Raw genomic sequence first — 24239 nt, 5'->3', positions numbered from 1 at the left:
TGGCTAGATATTTTTACAGAAATTATTTTAATCTTCACGGATCAGACGAAGAATCCAGACACCCAGGAGGTAGACAAAGTGTTTGAACTTACATCTGAGTCCATGCTTAGTACTTTCCATGGCAAAATATTATTTTTGTCCAATTATCCTTAATGTGAGTCACATAGAACTGTTATAGGTGGCTGTATTAGTTTCTTAGGGATGCTGTAACAATTACCCCAAAGTTGGTGGCTTAAAACAACAGAAATTTATTTTCTCACAGTTCCGGGGGTCAGAAGTCCAATATCAGTGTCACTGGGCTGAAGTAAAAATGTTGGCAGGGCCACATTTCCTCTGAAAGCTCTCTAGGAGAAAAACTATTCATTGTCACTTCCAGATTCTTGAGCCACGTTCCTTGGCTCATGGTCCTTCCTTCAGATTCAAAGCCAACAGTATAGCATCTTGAAATCCCTTCTCTGCTTCAGTCATTAGATCACGCTCTGCCTTCCGGGTTTATGTCTAATCTCCCTCTGCCTCTATTTTATAAAGACATTTGTGATGGTATTTAGGGCCTACTTGAATAATTCAGGATAATCTCCTCATCTCAAAACACTTGACTTAACCACAACTGTGAAACTTTACTACATTTGATAACATCCAGAGGTTCCAAGGGTTAGGACCCAGTATCTTTAGATGACCATTATTCAGCATACTATAGTCCATCTTCTAGACCTGCAAAATTCACATGCACCTCTTATGTAAAATAAACTACATTCATCCTATCCCAACACCCCCCAAAGTTCACACCCAACATAAACTCCAGTCCAAAATCTCATTTAAATATCATCATTTAAGAAATCCCAAGTCTCATCATCTACATAATCTAAATCAGGTGTGAATAGACTCTGGGTATGAGCCTTCTTGGGGCAGAATTCCTCTATACCTCTGAATCTGTAAAACTAGAAAATATCTGTTCCCAAAATACAGTTGGGACAGGCATAGTACGCCAGTTATAGACATTTGCATTGCCAAAAAGCAAACGTGGAAGGAAGAAAAGTATCAACAGTCTCAACCAGTTTCAAAATCTAGCAGGACAACTGCCCAGTAGCTTTCAGCACCTCGGAATAGTCCTCTGTGGCTTGAGGGTCCTGGCTCTGGGCCTGTGGTTAGTCTCTGCCTCTGCACCTATGGTTGTACCCTCTGTGCCCAAGGCTCTTCCCTCACGGTGATCCTGGTGACCCTGCCTTTTTTTTTTTTTTTTTTTTTAAAGCTAGCATGTATTTGTAGCTGAATAGTTTTATCTGTCTGTTTCCTGCCTGTACAATTGTGGGAGTTGGACAGCTTTCCTTCATTTATCAGCTCTCTTTTAGTCCACGCTGGCAGTGTTTCTGCCGATGCGGCATTCTCAAGAACTTTGTGAGTCTCCTGTGTATGTCATAGGCATTCATGCCAGTAGTCACAGGGTCCTCCTCAGGTCTTGCTTTTATAATCTCTATTCCTAGCTTCTGTTGAGACGGCTGAAGGAACCGCTCAGTCAAGTGCCTCATCTCTCCGGCACTAGATTCAAGCTATTCAGCCACACCCTTGGCTTTGTCTTCACAGCACACTTCCTTAGCAGTGTACCTCCTAATTTAGCATCTTTTGCAATCTGGATAGGCTGAGAATTTCCCAGATCATTGAGTGCTGGTTCTGTTTTGCTTAACAGTTCTTTCTTCACTTTATTTCTTTCTTCTCACATTTTACTAAAAGCAGCAAGAAGAAATCAGGCTGCACCTTCAACATTTTTCTTGGAATTCCCCACAGTTACATTTCCAAGTTCACCACATACAAGTTCTGCTTCCCACACGACTAATAAACACAGCTCAGCTAAGTGTCTGCCACTATATAACAGGGACAGTCTTTCCTCTGGCTTCAATAACATGCTCCCTGTTTCCTCTAGCTGTCGTAAGAATCACTTTTATTTTTTATTTATTTTTTAAAATTTATTTATTTTTTTTTTTTAGAGAGAGAGAGAGCGAGCACGGAAGGGGCAGAGAGAGAGGGAGAATCCCAAGCAGGCCCCACACCATCAGCACAGAGCCCCATGCAGGGCTCAAATTTACGAACCCTGAGATCATGACCCGAGCTGAAGTCTGACATTTAACAGACTGAGCCACCCAGGTGCCCCAGAATCAAGTTTAATCTTCGTATTTCTACCAGTATCCTCTTTATGAGGATATATGCGTTCTCTAAGATAACATAGGCTTTCTCTTCTGTGCTCTTTACTTCCTTCTGAGCCCTCACCAGAGTGCTTTCATTGTATTTCTACCAGAAGTCTGTTTCAGACCATCTAAGCTTTTTCCATCATGTGTCTCAAAATTCTTCCTGCCTATGACAATCCAATTCCAAAGTCCCTTCCACCGTATGCTGAGGTATCAAAATCTGTATTTGTTTTCTTTGGCTGCTGTAACAAATTGCCACAAAGTTGTGTCTTACTGCAGTAGAAATTGGTTCTCTCATAGTCCTGGAAAGCAGAGGCCCAATATCCATTTTACTGGGCTCAAATGAAGGTGTCAGAATGGCCAAGCTTCTTCCAGAGGCTCTGGGGGAGAATCTGTTTGTCTCCTCTTCCAGCTTCTACAGTGACATTCCTTGGCTTGTGGCTCCTTCATTGTCTTCAAAACCAAAGCATCGCATCTTTAAGTCTCTCTTTCTCTGCTTCTGTCACCAAACTGTCTTCTGTGTGTGTGTGTCTAAACTCCCTCTGTCTCTATCTTATAATAACAACAAGTGACAAATGTTGTTATAACAACAGGTGGGTGGAAAGCCCATCGGGAGAATGCAGGATGATCTCTTCATCTACGAACCCGTAACTTAATCTACCTGCAGAAACTTTGTCATAAAAAGTAACATTCACAGGCTCTAGGGATTAGGACTTAATACCTTTGGGTGGCTATCATTCAGCATATCATAGTTGATATCTCCTAATATAGGTACGCTTGTGGAATTTGGTCCTTAATCTAGGAAATGAGTAACTTGAATAAAAACATTTTAGTACTAATTTAGTTCAATTCACTCATTTCATAGATTAGGGTCCAAGGTCAAGTTAAAGTAAATGGCATGCCTAAGGTTGCACAGTAAATGTTGTGACATGACCAAGACTATGAACCATATGTTCTGCCACTGTTCATAGTGTATACACTCTTCTTCTATAAATGAATTACCAAGAATTGATTATTTCTTAATTGGTACTAAATTACTCCAGAATCCAACTATAACTCTGAAACCAAAACTGTGTCACAACCAGCGTCAATTTTAAAAGAGAGCAGTCGTCACTTATATCCACTGATCATAGTCAATAGTAATCTTAGGAAAACTGGAGAAATATGGGAAACAATCCATTTCAGGGATTACACAATATTTCCATTCAGAAGTTGGTATGACTTTAAGTTCTTAACATTCAGTTAAGTAATGATGGCCCTAACATTTTCAAGTTCTCAGAACTGTGGAACTTAGAACCTAATGTAGTTTTAAAAGATAATTTACTTCAACCACATGTTTTTAGGTAGGTGGCATATTAATCATACTTTCCAGACCAAGTGACTGAACCCAAAAGTCTAAGTGACTTGGATCAAGGATATGCAGTTAAAAACAATTTACCTGGTAAATAATATAGAAAGGACCCATTATAGGCCAGACTCTGTATTAAGGGCTTGGATGCAAAGGTCAATATGATGTATATAGTCCTTACCCTTCAGTAAGTTTTCTGTGTAAGAGGAAACTAGATGGGTAAAGTAATCAAGTGTGGGACTGTGTTAAAATACCAGAGACAAGGTGTTTGGGAAGTGTTCAGGAAGGCTTCCTAGAGATGACATCCAATAGAAAGTTGAAAGGAAGAAGTATGAGGAGCAAAGATAGAAACATCACTCCAGTCAGACCTAGTAATGTGTGCAGGGTCTGGACATGAGGGGTCAAGGCGTGTTCTAGAACTAACATCAATTCAGTATATCTATAATGGGAAATAGTAAGAAATGGGGTGAGTAGTCAGTAGGGAACAAATACTGAGTGAGGGCCTTACATGACATGCTGAGGAATACGGATCTTGTTCTAAGGACACTAGGAAGAAATTAAAGTATTTAATAGGGAACTGACTTGTGTAGATTTGTGCCTTACACAGACCAAGTTGGTTAAGGGTGATTTTGTCATGTGAGACCTGGAGAGTGAATAGGGTGCTATTAATAATATGCGAGAGCAAGAGGCACATCTGAGACTGTTCCTGGGAAACCAAGTTAGAAGATGAAGTTCACCTTTGCTAAGACTGGCCTGAGTTTGAATCCTGACTCACTTATGCTAACTATCCAACTTCAGCCTGGCACCATAACTTTTGGACTCAATTTTCTCACCTAAATATAGTTTGGGAATTACAATGACTATTTTACCCATTTTATGGAAGTTTTCCAAGAATTAATTCATGAAAATATTAAAATACTTCATAAAGTATAAAATGAAGTAAAATAGTATGATATCAATTTCCTGTCTAATTTTATATTAGGCCATGGCTTAGGGATCCTTTCAGAATATGGGATAATTAAGGGACACCTGGGTGGCTCAGTTAAGGGTCTGACTCTTGATTTTGGCTCAGGTCATGTGGAGCCCCATGTCGGACTCTGTGTCCGGTATTGAGACTTTCACATCTATAATCTCAGTTGCAAGTTTACAAGCTCATCCTTCCAACAGTGATGAGGTGGGCGGTATTATTATCTTTACTTAACAGTTGCAAGGATCACAACCCAGTAATTTGCCCAAGGCCACAAAGCTACACACTTTTAGAACCCTGATTCTACACCCAGAAGTTTGTCTCCAAAGCTGATGGTCTTCATTATGGGTGTGACTGTGTATATACTGCCTGTGTCCTACTCCTTGTTTGTTTTAAAAATACATAGGTACTGGGGTGCCTGGGTGACTCAGTTGGCTAAGCGTCTGACTTTGGCTCAGGTCATGATCTCATGGTTGGTGGGTTCGAGCCCCACACTGGGCTTGGTGCTCACAGCAGAAAGCCTGGAGACTGCTTTGGATTCTGTCTCCCTCTCTCTCTGCCCCTCCCCCGTTCATATTCTCTCTCTCTCTCTCTCTCTCTCTCTCTCTCAAAAATAAACATTAAAATTTTTTTTTAAAGTATGTAAGAGAAGAGAAGGAGCAAGAGAAGGACCTGTATCTACTTTGTTTCTTTTCCTAATCACCTAAACCAAGTAAATCTGAGATAATTTAGAATTAGGAATGACAAGAAAAAATATACAATGGGAGCAAGTAATGTTGAGGCCTCAGTAGTTGCCTTTGGGTATCTGCTGAGAAATGACAAAACCCCACCCCGTGCTATGCATATTTTAGGAACTTCTGCAAAGGGACTATTTTAAATTTTTAAATAATGATGAATGCTAAAGATGATGCCACTTGGTATCCGTCAGAAGAACTACTTTCTCCGTGTCCCTAGTATAAAATTAGTTTTGGGTTTTTGTTTGTTTTGCTGATCAAGCTAGAATTTCAATATGGGTAGGTTATGTCTATTATACTATAATTTATATATTCTTTTAAAATATATCTCTGCTTTCTGTTTTTTTCTTTAAAAAGTAAAATAAGGCCAATATTAAATGAAAACTGTTAATGTAATATTTTAGGAGAAAAGTTAAGTTCTCAAATATAAGGGTGTTTACATTTCTCCCTCTCACATGACAACATGTTCCAGTGTATTTCACTTTGTGTTTCATAAGGTAAGCCCCCAGCCTGTAAACTCTGTTCCACGCTGTTTGCCTGCCTGTTATTACCTGGAAACTTCATGTAAGGCTCTGCACCCATATGCTTCTGTGCCTTCTTTTAGGATGTTCTTACTCCTCTCATTTTATCTGTGTCTAGCTGGAGTCCTTATCCTTGGTGCGACACTGCCCATGTCATTCATGCATCCCTTGGGTTACCTTTCACTTAATTTCTGCTCTGCTGCTTTGGCGGTTAGTATAAACTGTCTTATATTATCTTCCAACTCCTTGGGAAGATCTCCTGTCTCTGTCTCTACGTTGTGAACCCTTTAAAGCTATGGGCCAAACAGGTCACTGTCGTGGGATGAGAAACAAGAACCTTAGATACAGAATTTACTGAGAGCTAAGCATCTGTGATAACCCTGGTTTAAAACCATATCATAACTTGGAACATAGTTTGTCTTGAAATATGTAAACATCGAGTCACTTCTTTTTTTGCCTCTTGTGCAGTAATCTGTCTTCTTCCGATCTCTAGTTACCTGTTTCATTCCTACTTTTCCCATTTGTTCTTTTCTAATATGTCCTGAACTCATTTGTTACCTTCTACTTATTTTCAGCTCCTCGCTCTTTCCTTAAATTATCTTCAGTTTTTAAATATCTGCTGGTAGTCTCTTAATAAACCAGAACTTTACTCTTTGTCCCCCACACTTCGGAACATTATGAATGCTACAATTGCAAACCTTAAATAATTTCAGATGTTGTAATATTTCCTTTTCTAAAAATGTCATTTTATTCCTCATTCCTGCCTCTTTCTTTAATTCCAATATTTTAAATTCTAACTTCAGCAAATAATCTAACTAGTTGGTTTCCCAGCCCTTTCCCTTCCAACAAAGGGAAGCATTCTCTTTACTTTTTCTTTTTTTTTTTTTTAATTTTTTTTAACGTTTATTTATTTTTGAGACAGAGAGAGACAGAGCATGAACAGGGGAGGGGCAGAGAGAGAGGGAGACACAGAATCTGAAACAGGCTCCAGGCTCTGAGCTGGACGCAGAGCCCGACGCGGGGCTCGAACCCACGGACCGTGAGATCATGACCTGAGCCGAAGTCGGACGCTTAATCGACCAAGCCACGGAGGCGCCCCTCTTTACTTTTTCTTTATAAAATACCCATTTGATGAGGACTTGTTATGCACCAGGCACCATTAAGCTATTCCGTGCATTACGTCTGACTTCTCCAAACTTCTCCCCAAACCCCAGGCTCAATGTGCCTATTCTGTCCTTCTTGGAGGAGGTACCAAACCCTCCCCATGCTGTTCCTTCCACCCACATCTCACCTTCCAGGACTTCTTAGCCATGAGATTTAGAATAGTTTCCAATTATTTTCTTCTGGAGTACTCTCCTTCTTTCTTCCATAGCATTTACCCCAAGTTTTCATCTCATAGCTATTTTTTTTTTTGACACTGTCTTTAGAGTGAAGCTCTCTGAGAGCTAAACCAGGCTCTTTTTTCAGTACTGTATGTATGTGTCAGACAGTATCTGACACAAAGCAGGCACTCAATTTCTGTTGAATGAATGAATAATCTCATTTAATCTTTATGGTATAGGAAAAAGGAAGGTATTGTTAATGTTGTTGTTTTACTGATGGCAAGTTGCCAAGTCATACACCCTGGCAGGTCAAAGCCTCCAATACACCCACTTTTGTGTCTCCAAAGTTCATTTTCAGTCCAGGGCCATACCTGTCATCATCAAAGCCCACACTTTTAATCCCTCTATCCTGCTGCCTCCTTAGCAAGAATTCTGGATTTAGCCTTCCTTACTTTGATACCGTGGCTGCGATTACTTCTGTGGGATTCCTTTTAGATCACAGGTTCTCATTTCAGTTAATTTAACATGCAGTCAAATGCCAGGGGTTGGGTTATATTTCCCTCACACCTTTCTTGTCATGTCCCTCCTTTTGCAGAGCTACTCATTAGCTGATCTCTTTGCTGGGAGTTCAGAACCCTTGTCTCCATCACTCTAGCCCAGCATCTCTTCCTCCCTTCCACGGTCTGTCGAAATGCTCAATGGCTTCTCCTGCTTTTCCTCTGGCTTCTAACATTCTGATCATATGTTCTTTACCATCCCTCTTCTGCTTTAAAGCACTTCGGTAGTTTCGTTGATCTAGTTTTTATACCATAATCTTATCAACATCCTTAGCACTTTTCTTTTTCATATTTGTGGAATCATACCCTTCTACAGAGATGTTCCAAAAAACGCCCTAGAAATCTGGTTTACTTACTGTTATTAATAGCATTGTAAAGCTATTTCACTTTAGATAAGAAATAGCTTACAAATTCATATCATGTGTTATCATTTTGCCCATATTACAAAATGTCAATTTTTTCTTTTAATAATTCTATCAATAAGTCAAAGCTATTTAGGCTTTGGAAATCTATTTACATCATATGTATCTATATAATTTGAAACCAATTATAGGAAGCTTGACTTTTAATTATTATAACAGACCAATCTAACTTATATAGTCAGATTCTACATATCATAAAAATAAATTTAATTCAGCAATCAGTACAAAAAGGTTCTTCTTTAAAAGAAATAAGTGAGACGTATGCTCTTGATTCAAATTCTAACTCCTTTTGGTATCTTAATATCTTTCTAAAAATATATGTGCATTTCTATATTTGGTCAGCCTGGGGTATAAATGCATGTGTATTTTATATTTTTCCCCCTTGACCACCAGTATTAATGAGAAAAGTAGGTTTTACTTTGCAAAGCTACATTTGGCAGGGGTATACAGAGAAGCCCTGTGTTTTAAGGGAAATCATGGAAGTTAGAAATGGTAAAGACCTTTATGATTAGCATTCATCTTCTTTGAAATAAATGATGACTAAAATAGAAGAGCAGTAGTTATTGGACTTCCTAATTCAGCTTCACTTTCTCTCATAGGAGTCCAGACAAAGGCAAAATGTAGGGAAATTGGCAAAGTAGCTAATGTTACATGTACTAAAATAATTTAAAACAAAGGCAAAATGAACCTACAAAGAGAGTTATTGGAGATAGAATATTTAATCTGGAGGAAAATGCAGAGTAACCAGACAATCAGCATTCATTGGCAGAAGGTGCTTATCTGTGATTTGCCTGTTTCACTAAAGGCAAGGCTGTAAGAAATTGGCCTGAGTGCTGGGATAAGGGGGAATTCAGTGCAGATTTAAAATGAGAAGAGACTCCTCAGCATTTTGGATGCTGAACATCCAAAAAGGTCTAGGCTGCTGGCTCCAAATATAACATGGCATGCTGAGCAATGATAATGGATGACTTTCCCTGGCCTACATGACATGTAACGGGTTTGAACATCAGGGAAAAGGGAAAAAAAGAAAATAAGAAAAAGAGGAGAAAATAACGGAGTGGTGAAGGGGCAAAAAAGTATCATGATTCACAGTGCCATAGAGGCAGGGCTGTTGCAGATGTCTAATGTTCCAGATGTATAAATGCCTCCAGACAGAATTATTAGTAGTTGATGAACCTTGGGGCACCTGGGTGGTTCAGTTGGTTAAGCATTCCACTTCAGCTCAGGTCATGATGTTACAATTCACGGATTCAAGCCCCACATTGGGCTCTGTGCTCTTAGCAGAGCCTGGAACCTGCTTCAGATTCTGTCTCCCTCCCTCTCTCTCTCTCTCTCTCTCTCTCTCTCTCTCTCTGCCCCTCCCCTGCTCACACTGTGTCTCTCTCTTTCTCAAAAATAAACACTAAAAATTTTTTTTAATATTAAAAAAAAACAAACTGATGAGCCTTGAATTGTAAAGACTCTATTAACATGTCAAGTTATCCTCAGACAGGGGCAATGCCTTGAAAAGGGTTAAGGATGAACTAACACACATGTTTATCAGTAAAGCATGATAACACCAGGTCCTTGAAAGACAATAATGATTATAGGAAAATGCCTTTTAAAGAAGTTCTCAATTTTGCAGTTAACCATTGCCACATAGAGTTGGGTTGCTGTTAACCCATACTATCCATGATCCATGATTAAGTTATAGTTGTGGTGGAAGTACTAGGTTATGTTTAGTTGACAGTTTACTCGAAGTTGGGTATATATTGACCTAATCAATACTTTACCTCTTCTATTATGGTTAATTAAATGGCTCATTAATCTCTCAATGTCACCATCCATTGTAGGAAGCATGCCAAACATTTGAAAATTCCTCATTAATGATAACACACATACTGACAGATTAGATATAGGTAAAGGTGGACAGATTTAGGCTGAAGAATTATTAGGTGAACTATAAAACGAGGCAATGCTTTACTGCCAGCACTATGAATCTTTCAAATGGTAATTGGATGCACGTGTTAGCAGCAGTAAAAAGTCACTGTCCAGTTGTCCACCTTACATGGGAATCTACTCTGAGTGTCTTCTTTGATTTATTGTTCCAATTAGAACACAGTGTTCAAAGAAAGAACACAACTGACCGGATTTAAAGGCAAGGGAGCCTTTAAGGCCATTATTCGATGGCCTTTAAGGCCATTGGTGGATGACCTGGCTCCCTTTTAGTTTATCTTGAAACTTTCTATTTGTGTAAAATCTGTACTGATTAAATATTTGCTTTTAAACTGATTCTATAAAGCATCAACATTTTGTATTCATTAGCTCTTGATCAGAGTATCACTGGCTTCCCAAGATGCAGGTATATTTTCTTTCACTAATTTTAAAGGCCTGTGTCTAGGTTATTACTTGTTATACTGACTGACTGGCACAGGCAAAGGTTAACGGGCAGTGAAAAAAAAGAGTGCCAATTATGAAAAGTAAATATTTTTAATATGCAAAAACAGGTAACAAATACCATTGGTCAAATGGTAAGTGTAAATGATCTTCAGTGATTGCAATATACCATGAAAAATGAAGATATTTCTGTATAGAGGACTTGAGACAAAATGAGGTCCATTATTTTCTAAGCTGTGATAAAGCTGTATTAAAATTACATAAACATAAATCTTGTGTCCCATCTTGCTGGAAAATTAAAAGAGAACTTTAATTTCTGGGAGGGAAATACTAATATTTTACTTACTTACATTAAGCAAATATCAACTATTAATGCTAACAAATGTTGGAACAGTAATACTAAAAACGTCATCTGAATTACTCCCCGTTGCAAAGTTCACAGAATTAATGTTAAGATAGATTAAAATCACTTTGAACTAATACACATGTGTTACTCTTCCTTCTGAAGCATAATAAGGAAATATCATTGGTACTACAATTTTGGATAAGCATACAGACATTTAAGGCTTAGGAAAGATGTAGATATTCCCAGGCAGCTCATAAATGTGAGGAACATTAGCTCCATTTCAAATGAGCTGTCAACTTTTTTCCAACATTTTGGCTTGTGGAAAGTCAGGCGTTTGAATAATAAGTGGGGTTTGCCTCTGCACAGGAAGGTAACTACAGGAGTGTAAAGTGCTCCTTCATGTTCCACTGTAAGTTCATTAAACAGTTAAAAAAAAAAAAAAAGAACTCGAATAAGCCTTTTTGCTCTAAAGCAGGCAGTAAAAATATGGAAGAAAATATGCGTGCATTGGTGTTTCCCTCATTTAATAAGACAATTTTTATTTTAAATTCTGTGCCTCAACATCATTTTGAAAACACCTGTTTTTAAAGAGTGGTCCATACCTTTGCCTCATAGATTCCTGAAATACCCAAGACTACCTAGAGATTGGTGTTTCTGAATTCTCATACTCCACTGTTGGCATGTGATTTCTGCCAACTGTTTTCTTGGGTTTCTTCTAGTAGAAGGTTATAAATCAGGTTTATGAAGAGGAAACTGGGTAATTGTGCATTTTTAATGGATTTATGATAAAGCCATCAAAGTGGAGGGTCCATATGGTAGGAATGCGGTAAAGGTAACGGGACAATGTCATGTAAACATTAAATACAGTGCTTCCACCTTCATAAATCCTCAATGTGCATGATTAAATGCTGCCAGTTATAAATTATGCAACCAAACTCTAGAAACAACCACAACTTAAATAAGACACCAGTGGAAGCCATAAGTTGTATATAGGTTTTCTTTTCAAAAATCCAAAATAAAATCATTTATTAGGAGATGATATTCAAGTCCTTATTTCCCTCAACACTTCCTTTCTCACTTTAGGTAACTTCCTACAATCAGCCCCAGTCCTGATTTAAACGTAATAATGCAAACCTTTAATCCCAGACAGTAATTTGTCATTTATATGTGGTGAAGTACCTTTTTGATTTGCAGACTCATTTTAAAGCCTTCTTAACATGTATACAGCTTTAGGTCTCTAAGATTTTGCCCTTTTTAGAGTCATATATCAGAAGTTTCTGCAACAGCCCACTTTCACACCGGTATTTACAACCAAATTATTTTATTACATGTGGGAACAATTAAACATTTTGCCCTCAGCTGTAAACAATTACGATATACAATGACATTCATGGATTTTCTTAAATGTATTCCTAATGCCCTCTGTTAAGAAGGTGAGATCCGTGTACATGTATTTTGCGTTTCCGTAAGCAAATATATTCCCAAACAAAATATCAGAAGAGGTATTTCACCTAGAGAATGCACTAACATTGTCTGATGCCATGTCTGCATAGCCACCTGCAATGATAACCTTTAACATATTTCACTTCTCTTCCCCTCCCAATTTACTACTATTCCAGCGTGAACCTGAAGAACTGTTGGTGTTCATAGCAAGAAGCAATTAAGATTTCGGATAATTTGTTTTTTAGAGTTTTGAGATATCTAATTCTAATATATTGGTATCATTGTTGCCAGTAACAGAGGTAAAAGGAATAACGTAATCAAATAGATGTAGGCCTGAATCCTGACTCTACCAATTTCCAGTTGAATGACCTTGGGTAATTAACTGTTTTCAGCTTATTTTTCATCTTTGAAAAAGTGTGGATAGTTAATATCTAAATTATAGGACTATTATGTGTCAAATGAAATATATATTTGAAGAAATAGGGCACTTACTACACAGTGCATCCTGATTTCTCTATTGTAGCTTAATCGCCTTTCCTGCAAAGACTCATAAGCACTGTGGCTTTCCATTTTGAGAATATCCATTTTTGGCTGTCTCAAGTTTAGGGATACATTTTCTTTTCACTAGACTCCCCTTTTCTACCAGTGACAACCATGGGAGAAGCCCACAGCCCACTCGCATCCAGTCCCAGTCACAAGGGTACCCAACAGCTGTATCCAGCCTTTCCAGGAGTCCAGAAATAGAGCTGAGTGGTAATGTTTCAAGGGCAAAGCTCTAGATATAAAGAGTGATAAAACAAACTTAAATGAGCCTAAGCATATCTAGTGACAGATACACCACAGCTATTCTAAATTATTCAAGCTTTCTTACACTTCCAGCAGGAGAAACATAATTCATCTCTGCTCCCTTTATTCTGTTTTCACATAATGACAAAAAAGCAAACAAAAAATCACCCTCCCTTCCACACACACACATAAACGTTTGTAATCACCCCAAGCACATATAATATTTTTAGAATCATCCAATTTCTGGGAACCAGCTTTGGAGGTAGAAGTTAAAAATGATTTTGCAATGCTTATGGGTGATTTCCTTACTTCCCTTTTGTTAGTATTTTGCTGGCAAAAAGCCCGTAAAACAGTTGTTTAATTACCCAGGACATCCCAAACATGTCACCTCTCAGATAAGCTGTTACTGTATTTTAGCAGCAATAATACTAGGGTCAAAAGTAACAAAGAAAATTAAGCTTCAAATAAGCAAACCTCAAAAGAACAGCTTTGTGTATTGAAAATAATTAATAACTTGTTTAGGAAAATGTTACTGAAAAGTGGTTTTTGGACAAGGAACTGACACTCTTCAGAAATCCTAATATTTAACAGGCTACCATTTGGTGGGCTGGCCGGCTGGTTACCCTGTAGGCATGGCAAAAGTTTGTTCACATGTAATTATGCAACATTTAGACAATATCTTAATGATACCATGTAGTTCAGCTGAATCAGTCCAGCTGGAAATTGTAGGAGTGTTCTGATTACCCAGCCACATGTGAAATTAAGGCTTTTTCAACCTTTACTTTTCACTTGCTGTGTCTTGATACAGATATTCTTGGAAAGCCTAAATTATTTATGGTTTAACATTATTTAACAGAGTAAACCCCACCCCCTCTCATTTTCAACCATTGATTAAGATTGCATTATTACATAAGATATTATATTTTAATAAGGACTATTGGTATGCTTCATCATATGGAAGGGATATTATTCAATTTTGGACAATTGGGATGGAAACTTTCCATACTAGTTTTTATGCAATAAAAATCAGATACTTTTCTCTTTGCAGATAATTCTTACTCTAAAAATATAATTCAGTGTATACCCCTAGCAATCACTTTATTAAATAATCACACATGATTATGATTTTAGAAAATAGTCATTTCAGTTGTATAAACAAACTAATATAGATTGGTCCTTGCAGTAAATCATAAAGATACTTAAAATACACCAATAGCAAAATTAAGTTAGTATCCAAAAAAAGGAATTTTGCTCGAGCTTAAAACTGAAAATTTATTATATTTATCTCCATGAACTAAAAATACACAGAAGATTTTCAGCCCATGGGGATTATTATTTTTTATTTTTTATTTTTTAACTCTCAGCTCACTCTTCAGCAAGTGTTTGGCTCAGTTCTTCCCCATTTTCCTACCTGGATGACACCATAACTATTTTGTTTTAGAAGTGAACAGAAGTATTAAATTTTTAACCAACAATTATAATGTCTATACATAATACCTACTGAATTCAGGCAACAAATGACTTTCAACCCAAAGAAATCATAATGACATTATTTCAGCCACTTTCTATGAATCAGAAACAGAAACAGCTCTAGTATTAAATGTAAGATGGATACGTTAAAATACTTTGACAAGTATTTTTATTACTTACAAACTTATTGCTAATTTTAGTAAGTGGAAGCAGCAGCAGAAGTTAATGTCAAATGTATGTGGATCTCCGGAGAAGAAAACCAAGTTTTAATTCTTATAAATCCTTATTTAAAAAGGAAATGCTGAATTCCGATTAACTGTCTTTCCCATTGGTACCAGCTACTTTTCTGGGCCAAGGTGTCTTGGAATGTATGACCCATGTATTTAAGTTAGTTGGCAAGAAATTCCCAAATGACTGACACTGTAAGGTCCCTTAAAGAGGTGACTTGGTAGAACCATTGAGATGATGCTAAATAGTCATTGAAGATGTGTAAATGTCATTGTCTACTGTCTTCAGTGTGCCATTACATAGCCTCGGGCTCCTTTCAAATAGCAGTCAATAGAGGGTGAATAAGTCTCACCACTTGAAAGTAACTAGGAAAAGAAGCCAACAGAGTAATCTGGCTTTGCTGGACTGATTCAAGAAGAGACACAATATCCACCCCTCCTCCTCCAGTTCTCCCTCCCCCTACGCAGCCACAGCCCTGCAAGAAAGAAAGAAGAGCAAGAGGTAAAGAAGGAAAGAATGAGAGAAAGGAGAATGGAAAGAAATGCAGAGGTGGGGTGGGCTGGGGAGGGGGTCATAATTTATGTATACAGAGCAGAAAAGTTCATCCAGTGGGACAAACTATAGCCATGGAAACAGACTTATGACTTTTACTTTGAAAATAAAAGAATGACAATGAAATTTGTGTGAGGTCTGTGTGAATCCAGTCCCAGATGTTTACAACGCTGTAGTAGTATGGCTCTGCAATATGAGAGGTTTCAGAAGAAAGGAGTACAACAGGACACCACAAAGCAGCGCATATGCCATTGACAATGCAGACACGAGCATCATGTTACCAAGAGAGAAGGCAGGCAGAAGACAAATAGCGGCGCTGGTGCCTGAAAAGCTAACTTCACGGACTGCAATCACTCAAACCAACATGAGGGGCCAAAAAGAAAAAGAAAAAAAAAAAAAAGAATCAAAACCAGAGAAATGTTTGCACTCCTGTCTAGATAGGTAGTGGGTAAAGGGTTGGGGGTGGGGAGCTAGTGGAATTGACTTTTCTTTCTTAAATAAGGCTCCCATAAAGCCCCTGTAATTGACAGCGGATAATTATTTTCAGCTTGAGGAAGCTGTCCCAAAACTCTTAATAAGATTGCCAGCGAACAGCAACAAAATGTGTTTACTTGAGCCATTTCCAGAAGGGAGGGAGAGGGGACCTTGGGACGAGGTGCGGAAGGGCGACGGAGACGGGGAGGGGGCATCTATGAATCTCTGCGCCTGCACTACTCTCCAGCGCCCTGCGCGGGCCAGGTAATGACAAGCAGCGGAGACAGGGCAGCAAGGGTGGCAGGGAGTGGGGGGTGTGTGGAGGGAGCCGCGCCAAGGGTAGGGGGTGCGGCGGCACAATGTATGGGGGTGATTTAGTGTGAAAGTATTCCGCTTCATCATTTTACAGGGGTTGGGGACGTAAATATTTAGCTGGCCACATCTGGAACAGATTTCCCCCCCTTGTGGGGTGGGGGGTGGATAATTGGAAGGAGGGGAGCGCGCATTTGTAACTTACTGTACGGGCAGTTCTCCTTCTTGGTACCGCTGACCTTCCCGTTCTTCTCAATCTTGAGAAAGTACTTGGTAAAAGAGAACAGCTTTCTCCAGCGGACATCTCCTTGGAGGTGATTGTAGCTCCGCACATGCCTCCCCGCACTGGAAGGAGAGGAAAAGGAGGACGAGGAGGAGGAGGAGGAGGACGAGGAGGAGGAGGAGGAGGAGGAGGAAGAGGAGTTGGTGGCCTCTGGTGACACCATGTCCTGACCAAGGGCTTGGCAGGTGACAGGGATTGAAGACACCAAGAACAGCAACAAGAAGCAGCAGCAGCAGCAGCCGGGCAGCTGGGGAAAGGCTGAGGCACAATGTGTCAGTATCCATTTCCACATTGTACTGGAACTCTCGGCACTGGAAATTGTCTCATCAGAAGGAACATACTGGAAGGGTAAGACCTGGTGCGAGGCAAGGAGACAGCTGGAGGTGGAGGCCGCTGGTTAGCTCCCTCTGGGCGCGGATCTGGCCAGAAGTGAATACACCAACATCCATAACTCCTCGGAAGGGCCGGCTGCCTCTCCTGGCTCCTTTCTCGGATCCGCTGCCGCTGCCGTGAACCTCTCGAGTCTCCCGGTGAATGGTGGATGTGGGTGGCCGCAGTAGCAGGAGCTGGTGGTGGCGGTGGCGGTGGTCACCAGCGATCTTCACTCCACCCGGAGTTACTTTGTTCTCTTCTTCACGCCTTTCTTCACCATGTTAGATGCAAAAAAAAAAAAAAAAAGTCTGAAAAACAGATGACAGCACGGTGAACAAAACCCACAGAGGCTGGGGGAGATATCTGCGCCTCTCTGAGGTTGGCACCTTCTGGTCCCTCTGCGCAGAGCCCCAGCCTGCTAGCCGCCTTCGAAAAGCGCGTCCCTTCGGAGTTGTCAGGGCTGGAGGCGGCTGCCGGTCGCCGTTGTTTGCTTCCCCCCTCCTGCTTTCTCTTTTTGGTGGTGCCTGTTGATTTGAAGCCTCCAGAAAGTCACTTCTTGTTTGGGGGGAGATGGCGGTTGGTGTTTTGTTTGGCCCTACTTCCCTCCCTCCCCACCCCCTTCCTCTGGAAAGCCCGCTTGTAAACAGGTTGCAGCCAGGAGTCCAAATGTCAGTGATTCCAAGCCCGAGGTGGGCTCTGCCTCCGCTGGTCAAACCTCATTTGCAGGGGTGGAGAAGCGGGGGGGCGGGGAGGGGGTCAAACGGCGGTGGGACATCTGAAACCCTCGGCTGCTGGGAAAGCCAGGAGAGGGAGGGGGAGGGGGCTGGGAGGGTGGGGGGAGAGCAGGGGAGCAAGGAGGAGAGGGCGCGGTGCCTCCGCGCGGAGCTGGGGGCTGCCGGGTCCCTGCCTTGTGGCCCCGCGGCCGCCGCCTCCGCCCGCGCCTCCAGCTGCGGGGAGTTGCTGTGAAGTGTCCGTGTGCTGGCTGCGCTGGCCGCCGGCGCGAGCTGTAGCCTTAGGCTCTCCGAAGTTTGCTGTCTTCCAGCCTGAACCAGTCCCCTCTGGGGAGCCCCTTTCTCACTTGTTTTGCAGCGTAGGATCCCCCCCCCCCCCCCCACTTCTTTTGGCCGTGCAGTACTTGAGAGCCACCTGGAGCTTGGTGCTCGGCTGACTGTTCCCCCCTCCCGCCCCCTCTGGCTCCCAGAAGGAGGGGAGGCCTGGGGGAGAAAGCAGAAGATGCTGAGGATAAACCTTCCAAAGCAGCAGATTATAAACTGGTCGGAGTGAGCCCAGAGAAGGGAGACCATAATTAGCTTCTTTTCCTCCTCTTCTGCCAGCTTCCAAGGAGGTCTCTGCTTTAATGAATCACTGATTTCTCGCTTCCGTTGCTGAAGTAAAAAGTTCACACTTTGGCCCTCTCTGCCTTTTAAGCTCAGGGAGATTTATCGTCACCCTTAAAAGTCGCCTCTCTCTTGGCGCAAATGAAATCGGGGACCGAAAAGACCGATTTCTAATTGCTAGCATGAGTCGGTTACTGAACCACGCGTGCACTTCAAAGCGAACCCACTTTACTGAGATTGCGAAGATTTAACCATGAGATTTGGCCGAATTCTGTTTTCTGTGCGATTTCCTTTGCACCCTGTCATAAAAGGGGCATTTTCTTTTTTCTATCTTTACTTTCTATGTTAAGAGAGCTTTGTTTTGCAATGCAAGTGAACTACCAGTCTCCCTCTCGGTTCCACACTCACCACCTGGAAACACCCTTACTGCTAGCAGTGCCCACAACCCAGGTGTAGACAGAACCACATCCCTGGCTAGGAAGGCTTGCCAAGAATTAAGAGGCGCGAGAGGACACTACTAGCAGAATTGGTTCCAACACGAGTAAGAGAGAGTTCCTAGAGGCTCACTACTAGAATTTCGGTGAACGAGGGAAGGCTTAACTGGAGGGAGTTACTGAAGATGTAAAATATTTAGCTTCTGTAAGGCAGCTGGACATTAGCCTTATGTGGAAGCATATGAAATGGCCACTATTTTCTATTTCTTGACCTTCCCAAGTGGCAATTTCATATGGTTCAGCTTAATCTTTAGACTGCTGTTCTAAGATGGAGAATCGCTTCAAGGTGAACTTGGGAGTTTGACCTCTGCAACTGTAATCTGGAGAGAACTACTCAGAAGTGCTTGTGTATATACTACAAGCCAGAATCCCTATAGTGTGCGTTTGACCTTAGTCTTCATTGTGAACCGAACAAAATTCGAAGAAATAAAAAATCTAGCTTTAGAGATGGGCATTAGGAATGATTGCCCAATTATGTTGTTTAGTGACCTGAAAAAATGACTTTATATGCATGCGCTTACATTTTCCTATGCATTCAGGGTCTTTGAAATAGAACCCTGTAATGCTAGAATCAGAATTTTAATTGCATTGTTTGTAACCAATTGCAATGCTTACTGAAAAGATTTTGACAATGTGAACACCACAGTAGGGTTTTTAATTTAATATAATCAGTTCTAATTTCTGTGGCTATTAATTGGAAAGTTAAACAAATAAAGAGCATATGTCATGTGTATGCTTAAAGTTTTGTTCTTTCACTAAAGCATGGGTGTTTAAAAATGAAATCACTGTGCTAATTTTAATTTTCTAGCTCACAGTTTTATACCTGAGCTAACAAATGCCTGAAAGAGTGTAGTGTTTCTAAGGGACTTGAGTTTCAGTCCAATTGTTCAGCAGAATCCAAATGTTTGAATTGACAACTAATTAAAACTACATGTTGTTTTTAAAAATATGTTTGATGAAACCATACAGTAAAGATTCTGCTGTGAAAAATTACAAAGTACAGGAAGTTATTATTTTGAGGTTTCTCTACACTGGGCATCAACCCTATTGATGCCAGCTTGAGATCCTTTTAATTTTTTTTAAAGCTCACAATAGACACTCCAACTTTCTGCTCCAGCAGAGAAAGCTATTCAGATCTTTGTGAGAAGTTTTGTGTTTTTATTCTATTTGAAATGGGGGGGAAAAACACATCGTCAAACTTCCATATTAAAATCTGGTTGCAGCAGGTGCAGTGTTTAAAAGTTCTAGAGTCCTCTCGCCGTTCTTCTGTACAGCGTGATGACAGGAAGGGCATTTACAAAACAGCCCAAAGGAAAAGCTGACATAGCTTTTTAGATTATATCTCATTCTTCTTTTTCTTTTCTGTACAGCCTTTCTTTTATAGCACAGTTGAATCCCTAAATACTCCACTGCTTTTCATTGTTAGGTCACCTCTTAGGTTAGCCCGAGAAAGCCTGAGAAAAGTTCCACAGGAAAGATGCACTATTTAACGGAATTCAATCTCTCCCAATAGATTTGAATCACTAACATAAATGTATGAATGTAGATTATATCTCTGTAATGAGGCCTGAATCATTCTCAGTTACTTCAAAGGACTGAAATTCTACCTTCCTTTTTTAGCAGCAATAATCAGGTCTTAATGGGTTCCTTTATTAATTGTTTCTCTGCAACGATTGAAAAGGACAGTACAAGCTTCAGATTAGAGTGGTACCTACTAATTCTCAAAGGCTGTGTTTCTTTTTTTTTCTAACCTCTGGAAGGCATGCTTTATTTCTATGTCCTAAACATATCCAGTAATATTAGATTAAGTCTTTATTGGAGGAAATAGATGTGGCCTTTTGTTTAATGTGATGCCTTGAGAAGTTATTGAGGCTTTTAAAAGCAAGACCATGGCAGCAGCCACTGAAGAATCCCAAGCTGTAGCTATTCAGCCTCAGAGAAGCAGTTTGCGTATGTACTTCCAGATCCTTCGGTAGCTCTTCTGTTTGAGCAGTTTACATTTTAAGTATGTATTTCCTGGATTCTTCATGTTGCTTGGCACTATCTGTGGCTCAATTACAAGATGTGTGTTCTATTATGTGTGATGTAATTGACAATGTCAGTAAGCTGCTTCAAATAATAATAAGTCAGGTCAAAAGTCAGCCAGGCTGTTCTACAAAGTAGACATGTGCAGGCCTTATATTGAAGTCTGCAGTTGTAGTCTTCCGGGCTGTGTGTCCCAGCTCTTACTCCCTTTCCGATATGGAAGAGGCCAGTTTTAAGGCATTGTTGGAGCTTCTGGTCTTTCCAGGATGAGGCTGGAGATGATGCGTATAGTCAGTGACATTTGGGACAAATCAAACAGTGATATCTTATTTTTTTAACAAGGGGTTTCAATTGAAAGGGAAAGAGGTCTTAAGCCACAGACAGCAGTGCAATACTTCAGAGCTAGTGGGAACTTTAGCAACAGATGAATCTACCTCATTCATTTTATAGCTGAATGAACAGATGCCCAAGTCACTCAGTGATAGAACAGAGTTTAGAACTCAGGGGCTGAGTCCTAATGTTAACAATCAGAGGCTGCTGTCCTAATTTTTTTGGTAACACCTGCCTTGTCTGTTTTCTCTTTCCCCCCCTCCCTGCTCCTTTCCTCCTTATCAATGACCACTCATCACTCTAATATGTCAGAGATGGCAGAGTGGAAATGATAAGAATGGTTAGGAGGCTTTACTTATGCAAAACCAATATATGTTTGCTGGAAAAGATTAGGCAGAGAAAAGTAATAAAATAGCTCTGTGTTGAATTATTGAGTACCAGTTAATCAGCCAAATAAATATTGATATATATTTGGCAAAGGGGGGCTTTTTTATCAAAACTCGTGAAATGAACACAATTAGAAAGTAATGCATGCCATGTATTTTCAATGATTTTTTTCTATATAATCTGGATGTATAAGTTCTCCTCTAGGAAATCCATGGCATCTTCAAAAAAAAGAGCAGATTTATAATTTGATTCTGCCTTCTCTAAGACTAAGTCTCCATAAAGCAGTGTGATATTTCAAAGCATAGGTATTGGCTTAACTATTTTTTTTTCAAAATTTGAAACTAAACTAAATGTTCTATTCCCAAGCTTTCAGACAGACTTAATGATCTGTTGTGGAGAATGAAAAATGGCCCAGGTAGTGACAAAGATCTTTTGAAGGGGGGAAAAAAAAAAAACAAACAACTATATAAGAATGTTTAAATTATACAATAAATCACAGAAGTTCTTGGAAACTCCACTCTGCCTCAATTGGCACGAAACACACCAAACATATTTGCACAAAGCTTCTGTTTGTCTCCTCCCAGCTGATGGTAAACAGAACCTTCCCTTGACAAAGCTGTGAAGTATGAAGAGTTCTGTTTGTTTTCTGTGTTTCCAGCTGTCCCTTTGTAGCGCTGTCCTTCCTTCCACCTCATGCCCTCTAGGTTTCTTAGTCCTGTATCCTTGATCAGAATTTTAAACACTCTGATATCAGTAATTTATGTCTGTGACTCAGTTGGTACGTCATTACGTTTTCTTTAAAGGTGCAGTGTCTTAAAACAACAGACATTTATACATGTCTTTCTTCGTGCATTCATTTAACTGGTTTTGATTTAACTAAAGTTTATTGATACCTACTATGTGCCAGCTGGGCGTGCATGGTGAGGGATTTTGCAAATAACTAAGAGCAGCATCCCTTGTAAAAAGCATGAATGAATGAATGGTTTTAGGTGCTTTATTATTCATGACAAATGAAGTAAAGTTATCTTAGGACCCAGAAAACATTTTGGAGGAGAAAATAGTCCCTGAATTTTTTTTTTCTGGTTGTCCTACTGCCTATAAAAAGAGCTGAAGGGAACTGTGTGACTTCTATTTTCTGGCTTCATGAAGGATCAGGGTTCCATCTTTTCCTGTGATATGTCCCCGACACAATCCCTCACAGTTTCTCCTGTAGTCTGGGCAACTGGGCTACATCCTTTTTGCCAACAATGCAACCTGACTTGTTGTCCTTGCCTTTTGTTCTCAGACTCCTGGATGCATATTTTGTGTTTTCCACCTTATTATTTTAATTCCTTCCCAGGAAGGGTTCCCTAATCTATATGCTGTCCTGTGTGCCTCCTATTAAAACATATATATTACCAAATATAATTTGACCTGAAACTCATTCTCCCTATCTGACAAAATTTGCCTCTGTTAAATAGACTTCCACAAAGAAGATTATCCACTAATTACTATTAGAAATATTATTGTGTTGGGAGGAGGCAATATTCACGGTTCTGGGTTTTTCGTAGATTGGTTCTCAGATCCGTTTCCTGCCCGTCTCTGCTCAGCTCTGTGTTAACGCCTGTGCATCACCAGTGTCAACTTGCAGTTAGTTTTCTTGGTGGGAGAATGGGATCTCCAGAAGATCAGAGCCCAGGAGAGAGAACTCTGGGTATTTCTTCCTCTCCTTCTCCTCTTCAATTGCCTGTAACTTTTCTGACATTGGCTGTGTCCTTCCAGATCCACATATCCTGCTAGATGACCCCTCCTCCAGGGATCCAACTTTCATTGGAGTCCCTGCAATATTATTTCCTCCGCTTGCCCCTTAAGTTCAAGGAGTGGTAACAGTTCCTCTCTATTGCTGGTCTGCCATCATCATTCCTTGCTTGTTAATTTCCCCTACCTACACCTCCATGACTGGTAACTTTGTTCCAGTCTCTTCTTCTGGGTCAGTTGGGATAAATTCTGTGTCATAGTCAGGACACTGACTACAGTGCACATCTTCTGCAGTAAGTAACCAGTGAGGAATATGTTTTATATGTGTGCAAGGTAACAGAGGAGTGTAATTTAATACGAAGTGCATTGTGAAACATTTAGTGCTTGCTTGATATGCTATAATCTTTGAACTATGTAGAAGACAATGACACATGGCACTTGACCTCAAGAAATGTGTAATCTAGTATTGAGTTTTGAATGATTATTGCAGAGATTTTTTTTTTAATTTAGTGAATGACTTTGAGGTCTAAAAACATTTTGATTGCTAAATGTTCAATAAAATACTTTCACACAAATAACTAGAAAATGAATACAGTAAAGTAGAAATTTATGTTCATAAATAGCATGCAATTGTGGAAAGCTGTAGTAAGAGCTCCATATTAAAATTACCTTTTTCTTTTTAGTTAACTATGAAAAATTTGAATGTTTCCTAATCTTTAAAATCATTATTTTTGTGTGAGTAAATTTGTTTCATTGAACTTTACTGATAGTTTAGTTAGAAAAGAAGGACGGAGGTAAATAGTATTATTTTCTAGCCTGCTTTGTTTTTATCTAAAGACAAGTCTTTAAAAATGGGTACGCAGCTAGCCTTGAATTTTTCAGTTAGGCATAAAAGCTGGGTACAGGACCAAAACTTGCAAGACAAACTATACATACAGATAATTTTGTGGATTGATCACTGTCTAGACAATTCCATAAATTTCACAAATAACTTTTCACAGAAATCAACATAACCCAGAATTTATGGAGCTCAGATCAAGCCTTTGTCTTTTTCTCCCCTTTGTCTATCATCTCCCCTTATCAGCATGAACAGTTATAAAATTGTGAACCTTTATAGTTGGAAAAGACGTTAAATTTCTTAGTTCTGCTGCCCTTGCTTCACAGGTGGGGTGTGGGAGGAAGAAAGAGAACAAAAAGGAGGAGTGGGAGGAGGAGAAGGAGGGAGAGCAGCTGGAG

General features: G+C 39.9%; 1 protein-coding gene across 1 annotated transcript in view; it reads right to left on the bottom strand.

Moving 5' to 3' along the window:
* The window catches only part of FGF10 (fibroblast growth factor 10), an 83315-nt gene extending 66008 nt beyond the window's left edge, over nucleotides 1-17307 (bottom strand). The window contains exon 1 of the mRNA XM_015063308.3: nucleotides 16244-17307. Coding sequence (XP_014918794.2) covers nucleotides 16244-16613 — 370 coding nt within the window. The 5' untranslated portion in view covers nucleotides 16614-17307. The remainder of the gene's footprint in view (nucleotides 1-16243) is intronic.
* Between the last annotated feature and the right edge of the window lie 6932 nt (nucleotides 17308-24239).

The sequence above is a fragment of the Acinonyx jubatus genome, chromosome A1 (genome assembly GCF_027475565.1).
Source record: "Acinonyx jubatus isolate Ajub_Pintada_27869175 chromosome A1, VMU_Ajub_asm_v1.0, whole genome shotgun sequence".
Lineage (NCBI taxonomy): Eukaryota > Metazoa > Chordata > Mammalia > Carnivora > Felidae > Acinonyx > Acinonyx jubatus.
Note: the sequence above shows the minus strand (reverse complement) of the source record. Positions and strands in the feature narration are given on the sequence as shown.